Source organism: Sebastes fasciatus, chromosome 23 (genome assembly GCF_043250625.1).
Source record: "Sebastes fasciatus isolate fSebFas1 chromosome 23, fSebFas1.pri, whole genome shotgun sequence".
Classification (NCBI taxonomy): Eukaryota; Metazoa; Chordata; class Actinopteri; order Perciformes; family Sebastidae; genus Sebastes; species Sebastes fasciatus.
The window spans coordinates 799,753-811,652 of record NC_133817.1 but is presented as its reverse complement, the minus strand read 5'-3'; the positions used below and the strand labels follow the sequence as shown (position 1 = coordinate 811,652).

Here is an 11,900-nt window from a genome sequence, read left to right as displayed (position 1 = left end):
CTTGTATTTGATATTTATTATGGATTACAACAGAATCAAAATAAGTGCTGTTAGAGACATTATTCAACAAAGAGAATGCACACTGATAAAACTGTTATTTACAATATACCTCATTCCCAGAAGACCTTCACCTTCCTCTCATGGATGAAAGGCTAAATGTTAAAGACGACACGTCACCTGAAAATAGTTCCTTCAATGTTCAGTTTGACTGCAGAAAGAAATCAGCAATTTAAAACCACAACAGTAAACTTCATATCAGAGGAAGTGAAGAGTATATATATATATATAGAAAACAATATTTTCGTTTCGTCCTCCCGCCACCTGAGGTCTGGACTACGAAGCAGGATTAGTGGTTAGCGAGGTAACTTCAAGGTTAACCCTCCAGGGTTTTCCGTCCTACGAAGGTGGATCACTTCTTACCGGGGTAGATCACCATGGTAACTGATGCTGGGTAGATCACCATGGTAACTGATGCTGGGTAGATCACCATGGTAACTGATGCTGAACAGCTGACCTGCTCTGGAGCAGGTTATGTTCCAGATAAGAGATCAACTCGTATAAAAGCACCTCCTACTGACCAATCAGAGTTCAGTGAGCAGATCGTATGATAATATTACACACATATGAAGAAGTTTAAATCATAATCAGACTAAAAACAACTCAGTTTAAACTGACAGATGCAGGAAGGACATCTGGATTTATGCTGGGGGTGTTTACCGCTTTGATTTATGTTTTCATATTTATTTTTTTACTTCCTCTTGAATCCGTTTCACGCCGTCGGAGACGGGACGCAGCTGAGAGAAGGCTGATATAGTCATACACGGCACATTCAAACAACCCTTGTTCACCGAATACACACACATTCACACGTACAGTCACTGTGTCTACTTCTTTGTTCTATGAAGGCTTTATCATCTTCGTCTGATTTGATCAAACAACATATTAATAACATATGGATTATTATATTCAGAAGAATCATCAACACACATTGGATATGTAACGTATAAACCCCTCACAGAAGTGTGTTTGGAGCTCTTACACCGTCCTACACCGGTGGGTTAAAGAGTGGAGGTTCAGTACTTTGGACTGCGATACTCTACGTCAGAGTATCCAGAAAGAGCTGCTCCTGCAGTCTCCTCAGAGCCGCCAGAGGATCCTCTGTGAAAGGGGCTTCATTCTGGGAGGACATCTTGGAGATGTAGCCTTGATCAGATCCGCTGCTTGGACCCTTTCCACCGGGCTCCAGAACCTCCTCCTCCTCCTCCTCTTCCTCCTCCATCTTCACAGGCTGAGACCGGCCCATTTCAGACGGAGGGAAGTATTCACTCTGCATGCCGGCACACGAGGGTTCTCGAGGGTTTGAATCCAGAGAGTCGTGCAGCGCCGGGATTCTCGGGTCCCAACGAGCGGAGGGTTGGCTCATAGGGAGCAGGGAATCCTCTTCCTCGTCCTCGGTGGGAGTTTGACCGAAGGGTTCCGCCTGGACGGAGAGCCAGTTCTGTCTCGGTGGCGGCACGTTGTTCAAAACGGGCTCAACCATGTAGACGGATTCTGGTCTGGGGCTGTGAGGATACACGTGATCCGTCCACACCTCGTGCAGGTCTGACAGATACGGACGTCTGCCCTCGGGGTTCACCAGCGGCGTGAGTTCTGCCACCGATGACAGCTGGCTCTCCGGGTTCAGTTCAGGTGTCAGGACATGAACGCTGTCGTCGTTTTTGTTGATTTCGACCTCGTTGACGTAGACGGGACGGCCGTCTCGGATTAGAGGAACCCACTCCAGGACCGGAGGGATCTGCAGCTGGTCGATGAGCAGGTTCGCCTCCGCCCGGACCTCCTCCTCGCTGTCCACACACTCCCTCTCAAACCAGTCCGGATTGTCCAACTGGTGGGCCTGGAAGGTTTCTATGGCGTTCTTCAGGGCTCTACCGGAGGGACAGTCGAAGTATTCGTCCCCGCCGATGCCCTTGATGTGGTTGACCTGACCCGGCTGGTACTTCTCCATGTCCAGGATGCGGAAGTACAGCTCTTCGAAATGCTTCATCAGCTTGTATTTGACTCCGATGTCAAAAACCGACGGCACGTCTCGCTCCCTGCAGATGTCATCGAAGTAAGCCACCATGTACTTGCCCCGCATGCCCGCCTGGTGCATGTCCGGCAGGAAGAGGTTGAGGAAGGGAGTGAGCATGTCGTCGGTCGGGGAGAGCACGTCCTCCCTCAGGGTCACCCGACCTTGACCGCACATGGCCCTCCACTTGGCCTGGACGCCCTGCGAGCACAGCACCAGGATTTTGTCGGACGGGTTTTTGAGCTCTTGTCGTTGCCACTCGAGCCAGCGGAGGCGCCCCACCATGCCGACCGAGGCGGAGTCCAACAGGTCCACCAGCACCTCGGTGCCACACTTGGCCTGGAGGAAGGCGCAGAGCTTCAGCACCACGTCCCGGTAGAGGTGGTGGTCCTGGGAGTAGATCACCAGCACTTTGGGGGGTTGTTTAAGCTGCTGCTGCCACGCTACATCACCTTTCACAGGCGCTTCAGGAGCTCCGGGTTTACCTGAAAGTGCACGACAGCACATCATCAGCAGGTTAAGAGTTATTAGATTAGATTGAAGTTGGAACTCAATAGATAAATAAATAATATATTGTGACTCACCTGGCTTCCGGCAGAGGACGTACATAATAAGTGACATCACGACGCACATAAACGCCACTCCCAGGACGACGAATGTGTACACGGGGACGTCGGGGGCATCGGTTCGCTTTTCTGTGGAAACCAGAACACAGTTCACTGATCAGCATTCGTGTTGTTTAAAAGCTGCAGTTAAAAAAAGTATTTTTTTATGGCTTTGGCTCCAGCTTTGTTTTTAGCTTTGTTTTTTATCTGTACCAAATTTCCCCTCCGGGATCAATAGATGGATAGATATCATGTCTTATCTTATCTTATCTGGTTGTGTTTCGGTGAGTCAGTAGAACAGATAGAACATCCAGTCACTCTCGTACTATTAACCGTGATATCGGTATATTCCATACCTGGCACCGGAGCAGCACAGATATCCAGAGTCTTCTTCCGACGGGTGCAGTCCTGTCCACATTGAGGGAAAAGAGGTTTGATCTGCAGGGAAGAAGGTCAACATGTTAACGAACGTGATCACAGAGTAAAGTTTAGTAACATCACTCAGCAGCTCAGATTTACCTCGGCGTCAAACAGGCAGCAAGACCTCGGCCATTTATCCAGGCTGAATGATGCGTTCAGGGTCGTCCGGTTAGCCTGGAGAAGAGAGAATAGTTTTATCATTGAGGTGTTTAAGAGCAGTGAACAGGAAGAAGACGCGATATGAACGAGCACGAACGCTTTTCTGTGTAAGAAGGATTTATGTTAAAGGTTTTTAGGGGACAATCTAAACACGGGGTTGCTAAACACGACATACCTGCAACAGATGTTAGGTACACCTCAGACTAATGTACGGTGGTGTATTAGGGCCGTTGTGAGATTTACAAGAAAAAAACTAGAATATTCTGTGAGATTAAAGTCACAATACGTTGCATCTTTAATAGTGTTATTACGGTTATTATGGACGACCTCTGAGCGAGGGGAAGGTCCTGAAAGATACATATAAGCGTTTTCTTTTATCCGTTCTTTCTGTGTTCTTTTCTGAAAATATTATATAAATAATATTTTTTTAATCTTAGAGAAATATTTAATTTTTTTGTAAATTCTGAGTTTTTCTAGGAATATTAACTGAACAGATTAAATAAATCTGAGATTTAGAGAATAAAGTCATAATATTATAAACTAGTAATTTAACGTGTTATTTCATTATTTTTTTTCTCGTAAAGTTATGACTTTATTCTCGTAATATTACGACTTTATTGTGTAAATCTCAGATGTGTTTTTCCCTCAATGTGGCCCTAATACTCCGTAGTACATTGTCTCTTTGTCCCTCACTGCATTAGACTTCTATACTATATACTTAGACTATAAACTGTGTTACCTTCATCACAATGATCACATGTTTTGCGGCTCCAGACAGATTTTTTTTGCCTTACATGTCTCTTTTGATATTAAAGGTTGCTGACCCCTGGACTAGACTTTATACTGTAATAGAAACACCTCTCAGTAAAACACAATACTCCAGCTTGGTCTGTAGTTTACCCTCATTCTGTCTTTTGTAGTAACTTTGTTAGAGTTACTGGTAAAGACAGTTTAAATAGGACATGAGTAGGTAGACAGCAGTCAAAAGAAAGGACAGAGGAGACTAATGAACTGCAGCTCATGTCTCTGTGAGGACACATACTGGACATTTAAGTGGTTTGTAAATATAATGAGCATCTTCTTCTACAGTCAGGAGACACACACACACACACTGCACAGAGAGGCAGGACAGTTTCCTGTTGTGACATAAAGGAACTAAAGTGGGGTAAAAAGTAGGCTAAGGTACAGAACACAGGATGTTGTAACGAGCACATGCAGTAATGTTCTGGGTCAAATCACTGAGAAGGGAAATGGGTTTATCTTCCTCAGATACAGAGGCGTTGATACCTTACCTTGTACGTCCGGTCTACGTGTCTGATGGCCGAGCAGCTGACGATGACCAGGTACTCGTCACAGAGGACGTCGGGAGTGAAGCTGACAGCCAGCGCTGATCTTCCAATCTGAGCCAGACTGATGTTGGGCTGCCACAGACTTCCTGCAGTACAAGCAACAAGACGGCATGTCAGAAGTGGTCCGTATGATGTACTGACTCACTCTTTACTGGGCTTCAGAACGTCGGGGACTCACCTCTCTCGATGCAGAACTGGGTCATCTGCATTTTGGGATCTGGACAATCTGAGGAAAACAGAGAATTTCATCAAAATCAAAGTCAAGAGACCTCAAAGTTCTGCAGAGTGAAGACGACACCAAGATGCACAAACTCTCCCCAGTTTGTTTATTTCACCAAAACACACGGTTCTTTTGAGTTTAGAGAATAATCTTAAAATAAAACAGCGTAAACAGACAGAAATATAGAAACAGTTCCTGGTGGATTTTGACTTCAACTCACCAGGAACGGTGAGGTCGGTGCTGACGTCGTAGTTGCTGTGGCGTATCTCTGGTTTGGGGATGTTGAAGACAGAGACCCGGTACATCTGACCCGGCTCCACCACCAGCATGTTAGCCGAGAACGACCACTGAAAACACAAAATGATATATCGTCTGTCAGAAGATTCTACTTTGCTGTTGACGGTTTTAACAGCGTTGCCGGGCTTCACATGAAGATAGGCAACAGTTGTTTTTTTCCCTCTCTGATCTCCATCTGCTGCATTTAATATTGAGTATCTGCTAATGTGAGTGTCTGATATTTATATTTTCTGTTATAATACAGCCGCACGTTTCATCTACACTGAAGTAGAAGAGTAGAAGAGAAAAGTCTCCAGACCGACACTGAAGCAGCCACGACTGTCCCCCTTAAGCAGGGGTCAGCAACCTTTACTATCAAAAGAGACATTTTAGGCAAAACATGTGATCACTGTGATGAAGGTAACACAGTTTATAGTCTAAGTATATAGTATATCAGTCTAATGCAGTGAGGGCCAAAGAGACAATGTACTACGGAGTATTAGGGCCACATTGAGGGAAAAACATCTGAGATTTACACAATAAAGTCACAATATTATGAGAAAAAGTCGTAATATTACGAGAATAAAGTCATAACTTTACGAGAAAAAACGTTGTAATATTTTGAGAATAAAGTCGTAATTTAACGAAAACAAAAGTCGTAACTTTACGAGAAAAAACGTTATAATATTACGAGATAAAGTCATAACTTTATGAGATAAAAGTTAAATAACATGTAAGATCACTACTTTATAATATTATGACTTTATTCTCTAAATCTCAGATGAATTTTTTTCTCCTCTATGTGACCCTAATGCTCCGTCATACCGTCTTACCAGAGACCTACAACAATGATAAATACAAATTAAAATGTAAACAAAAAACAGTTATTCATTTCCATGTTTAAACCTCCACAGGGATCCACAGGGATCCACTGGAGAGGAGCTGAAGAGACGCAGGTTGCTGAGCATGCACCTACAAAGACTGGGATTAGGCTCCTATTAAATATGATTTATGTATATTTTATTGTTTGTGCATTTTGGGTAAAATTAAAAAACTAGGATAAGGCACTTTACACTGAATGATGTCTTTTGACACTTTATCAAATGTGTGTTTAAAGTAGAAGTTTGGAGACATGTCTCAACTTCTTCTGTCTTCGTCTGTTCCCGTCTTTGAGAGACACGGGACTGTTTTCCTCCAGAAGGCTGCGTGGCCGTGAGAGCCTGTTGCCGGTCTGATGTATATAACGGCCCTGACATCTGATGATGTCACTATAAGTCCTCACCTTTTCCCCTGATGGACTTCTCATCGGGAGTCTGGCTTCGAACGAATATCGGACGCACATGTTCTGGTTGGTGGACGTCACCAGAACATGAAGCTCGGTGGCTCTCAGGGAGTGGATACTGCCTGAGGAGAAACACAGAGGTCAGAGGTCACTTCCTGTCTTCACCACATCACATCAAACTAAAGACGTCATCTGAACTGTAATAAAGACTAAACGTCTTCTCCTCCTGACGGCAGACCGACTCACCTTCGTCCTTTATCCTCCAGTTAGCGACCAGAACAGGGTGCAGGTGTCCCGTCTCGTCCCGCCTGGTGTCCACAGACACCTGCAGCCCCTCTGGACTGCTGGGAGTGTACTCATTCACATCCAGCCAGTTACTGTCCATACAGTTACCTGCACACAGACAGACACCCTGACATCACATCGGATTCACTCACGTCTTCATTTAAATGTGAGAAAGTACTCCACACTGAGTTAGTTCGGGAGAACATCAAAGTTCATACTTGAAGATAGAATATGTACCTAATATTTCTGACTAAATGTGTCTTAATAATATTATTATTATCCTTCAGAAGCTGAAATGTGTGAACGTTAGAATAAAAACTGAGAGTAACAAGGACATGAGTGACAATAGAAGGAATAAGGTAAAGAGTTCAATGCACTCACTTGTGGAGACGCTGCAGCCCAGACCCTGAGACTGGAGAGACACAGAAGACATTAGAAATGATCAATATCTACTAATTTGACATTAACATTTCACCAAGTTCACAAAGGGCTTTCCAGAACAGCAACTTATTTTCTCCAGACTTCCTTGTTAAAGCATCGTCAGGCTGTAGATAGTTAACTGATTTAGAGGTCAAAAGGTCAAATAGATGAGTTACGAGCTTTTAAATCTCAATGAAACAACATCTTTGCACCAGTTTCTTACAACTCATGTTACACCAAGTAAGAACTAAATATGTTACAGGAAGTCATGTCTCCGTATCTTCTTTTAATCAGAAACAGAGCTGATGTATATTTATTAATCGTGTCATGCATATGCGGTCATATCTCTCTATAATGACCGTACGCTGACAAAAGATTCTATCTGAATAAGTTATATAAGCTATGCATGTCCATCTTTAGTTTTGGACATCAGTCCTTTCAAACTATTTCAGGAATCCTTCATCACCATCTCTGGCATCTCTGGATCTCTGGCGTCGGCCCAGACTCGGATTAGTCAAAAGCAAAACTGAACTTGTTGGTTGTTTCTTCTCTACCAGCTGGACGAGCTCCAGTATCTCACTGAGGAGGAAGGATTCTGCTCTCACATTACAGACATTATGTCCTGTATGGATCTATAGAATATCTGTTATACTCCTTATAATACTCCTTTTACACGGTGTGGCGCCCCTTTCAGAGAAACCCACTACAGTACAGTAATCTCTGAGTAGCTTATTTATTTATTTATTTTTCATTATGTATATATATATATATTATATTATTATTATATTATTATTATTATTATTAATATAATATATATATATATTATTATTATTAATATAATATATATATTATTATTATTATTAATAATAATAATAATAATAATATAATATATATATATATATTATTATTATTATTATTATTATTAATATAATATATGGAAAAGTGGGGTACACTGCAAATTGTCCCACTGTGGGACTGATAAAGGAATATTTTATCTTATAATATATAATATATAATCATATATATACATATATATATGATTATATATCTATATATAATTAGTAGTAGTGTTGTATTGTATTTATTTACATTTTCTTTATATTTATTTAATTTTCTTTTCCTATCCTATCCACCAATTTTTCTATTTCCTTCATCTCTCCACTTACTTGTTCTGTTAGTAATAAGGTGTATTACAGATATTTTCTCTGTATTGTGTATAATTTTAACTTTATTTATCCATAATGTTTTAGAATAATCTTATCTGTGGTCAGCTGTGGTGTGTTCTTGGCTGGATGTATTGTGAGTATTGATCACTGTAGAGTTACTGTTTAATTCATTATTGATCATGAAAAAGAAAATGTTATAATTATTATTAAACTATGATAAACCATAAAAGTTATACCCAACAACCAGCAGTGTTTGTTTCACTACATAGTTATAAACACATGATAATAACAAGGCTACCTGTGTTTCTTACCTGTTGTGAGCAGGTGAGTGTGTTACCTGTGTTGACTGTGTTACATGTGGATCTTACCTGTTGTGAGCAGGTGAGAGGGTGCTACCTGTGGATCTTACCTGTGTTACCTGTGTTGAGTGTGCTACCTGTGGATCTTACCTGTGTTACCTGTGTTGAGTGTGTTACCTGTGGATCTTACCTGTTGTGGGCAGGTGAGAGGCCTTGATGATGATAGAACCGTCAGAGCAGACGTCACCGACACAAACAGAAACAATAAGACCCAAACTAGTCGAAGCAGACTCATTGTGGAGGAAGAATGCTCTCAGGTAAAGCTTCTGCCATTAAACTATATATTCAGACTGAGTTTAAAGAGAGAACAGGGTGAGAGAGCTGAACCGAGCTGAACCGAGCTGAACCGAGCTGAACCGAGCCGAGGACAGGTTATTAATGAATAACTTCCTGTTCTCTCTGTTTACTGGAACTCACGCACTGATGCCTTCAGGTCACCTGGGAATATACAGCTCTACCTGCTCCTCAGGATTTATTGCATAAAAGGACATGATTCCACAAATACAGCAAATAATAGGCTTGTAGTGTAATGACATTTTAATTTGAGTGAGTATTGTATATTATAAATAATAATATGTGCATAGATAGAGCAAGATAACAACTAGTCAAAATGATTAAGATAAATATGTAAGTAATGAATCTGTATTTTGATTTAGCTACATTTATAAGTAATGAATTGGTATTCTGGATTGGTAATTAATTTATATTTTGATCATTATATCAGTAATTAATTCATATTTCTGTATATTCAATTCAATTCAATTTATTAACAAATCATAACAGAAGTTATCTCAAGACGCTTTATATATAGAACCCTAACCCACACACAACAAAAACATAACATACAACAATACATATAACACATTTAAAAAAACACACAATAAAAACACAACATATAACAATACATATAACACATTTAAAAAAACACACAATAAAAACATAACATACAACAATACATATAACACATTAAAAAAAACACACAATAAAAACACAACATATAACAATACATATAACACATTTAAAAAAACACACAATAAAAACACAACATATAACAATACATATAACACATTTAAAAAAACACACAATAAAAACACAACATATAACAATACATATAACACATTTAAAAGAACACACAATAAAAACATAACATACAACAATACATATAACACATTTAAAAAAACACACAATAAAAACACAACATATAACAATACATATAACACATTTAAAAAAACACACAATAAAAACATAACATACAACAATACATATAACACATTTAAAAAAACACACAATAAAAACACAACATATAACAATACATATAACACATTTAAAAAAACACACAATAAAAACATAACATACAACAATACATATAACACATTTAAAAAAACACACAATAAAAACACAACATATAACAATACATATAACACATTTAAAAAAACACACAATAAAAACATAACATACAACAATACATATAACACATTTAAAAAAACACACAATAAAAACACAACATATAACAATATATATAATACATTTAAAAAAACACACAATAAAAACACAACATATAACAATACATATAACACATTTAAAAAAACACACAATAAAAACACAACATATAACAATACATATAACACATTTAAACGAACACACAATAAAAACACAACATATAACAATATATATAACACATTTAAAAAAACACACAATAAAAACACAACATATAACAATACATATAACACATTTAAAAGAACACACAATAAAAACACAACATATAACAATATATATAACACATTTAAAAAAACACACAATAAAAACACAACATATAACAATACATATAACACATTTAAAAAAACACACAATAAAAACATGTTCGAGACAAAAAAAATAAAAATAAAAATAAAAAGAATAGAAAATAAAATAAAAGAAGAAAAACACACAAACAAAAACTGCCGAAAATAATAATAAAAAAAACCTCAAATCAAACTGCGATCCCTCGTGTTTGTTCAGGTCGGCCACGGGTTCATTTTTAATGTGATTTTTTAGTAATTCTTTTAAAACTTGCCTTACTAGGTGCTTCAGTGATCATAGTTGTTAACTTGTTCCACATTGTGATAGCCTTACACATAACAGATCTATATCAGCACATACTCTCTGTGTGCTCTGGCAGTGAATACCAGATGAAGCTGAAGTGAGGATATTGTTTTGTTTTGTTTCCTATAGCCCTTGAATGCAGCATGCATCAGGTCTCTTCCTTGTTGTGTGGGTTCTTCAGTGGAACCATGAGTGAGTGGAACAACTTCAAAGTGACACATGACACATTTCTGCCTGATCTTCTTTTCTTCATCTTGATAAAGGAAATATGACTTGATCACATGTTTGTGTGGACAGCAGCACCTCACTGAGTCAGGCTGAAAACCACCATGAAGGAAACATTATCAACATTATCAACTGAACAGAGGAGGAGGAAGTTAACTTTCTGTTAACTCATTCACCAGCAGATGGCACAACAAGCCTGAACTGCAGCACCTTGGACATGCAGTATGATCCTGTGCACCATGCTGTCATATTTCATGTCCATCAATAAGTTGAATTCTTACATTTCTTCAGTAAAGATTCAAGCTTCACACTTCTTGTATGGCGCTGTATGTAACTGACAGAGCCCTTGAGTGTCTCAAAGAGCAGCTCCTCAGGATTGACTTGAGTTGCTGACTTGTACTCACTGAGGTTTAATACCTTAGAAGAGAACAAGAAGGCAGTAACATGACAGCTAGGTAGCTTATTACAGTCCTGTGACAGCCAGGTAGCAGATTGTTTTCTGTTTTTTTGTCAGAGCATTTCATTTATTGATTGCATCCCGAAGGATGCAATGAGAATTTCAACAAATACAACAAAAAAATGTTTTTAAAGAAGAATACCAACCTTAAGACCTGTATGATATTCCTATAATATTCCTATGTGGTATAGTTTAGTAACTTAGAAATTTGTCATTTATCAACGCACAAACTAAATTACCTCCATTGTATGTTGGGTTGGACACATAAAACCCAAACTATGTGAATGAAGAGACCCTTTAAAATGAGGAAGGATTACCTTATATACTGCTCGGTTCTCTGATTTACTGCATGCAGTTTGTGAACGGAGCACACCTGTCTTCATCACCCTCTGGGCTGATGATGTCACTGCAGTAAATGTGCTTTTCTGATGTTTGATATCTGAAGTTATTCTGGATCCATAATCAGGAGCTGTGTATCATTATTTATTCTGACTCCAATCTGTGTCTATTGTTTATAGATATCTGCA

General features: G+C 39.2%; 1 protein-coding gene across 2 annotated transcripts; it reads right to left on the bottom strand.

Moving 5' to 3' along the window:
* il17ra1a (interleukin 17 receptor A1a) lies at window positions 1–9,017 on the bottom strand. 2 transcript variants are annotated; one of them, XM_074625600.1, is made up of 11 exons: window positions 8,740–9,008; window positions 7,046–7,076; window positions 6,626–6,772; window positions 6,380–6,501; window positions 5,042–5,168; window positions 4,780–4,827; window positions 4,545–4,687; window positions 3,193–3,267; window positions 3,030–3,111; window positions 2,653–2,763; window positions 1–2,553 (listed from the first exon to the last, which is right to left on the bottom strand). In XM_074625600.1, exons 1-11 carry the CDS (start codon window positions 8,842–8,844, stop codon window positions 1,097–1,099), a joined length of 2,448 nt encoding a protein of 815 aa, XP_074481701.1. In that variant the 5' UTR covers window positions 8,845–9,008; the 3' UTR covers window positions 1–1,096. The 2 variants fall into 2 exon arrangements, with proteins under 2 accessions (XP_074481701.1, XP_074481702.1); XM_074625601.1 differs by lacking the exon at window positions 7,046–7,076 and having other exon boundaries at window positions 6,626–6,791; window positions 8,727–9,017.
* Between the last annotated feature and the right edge of the window lie 2,883 nt (window positions 9,018–11,900).

Coding starts and splice junctions, on each gene's coding strand:
- il17ra1a (XM_074625600.1), bottom strand. CDS start 8,844: ATGAGTCTGCTTCGACTAGTTTGGGTCTTATTGTTTCTGTTTGTGTCG. Junction 4,828..5,041: donor CACCGACCTCACCGTTCCTG/GTGAGTTGAAGT, acceptor TGTTTTCCTCAG/ATTGTCCAGATCCCAAAATG. Junction 3,112..3,192: donor GCTGCCTGTTTGACGCCGAG/GTAAATCTGAGC, acceptor TCTTCCCTGCAG/ATCAAACCTCTTTTCCCTCA.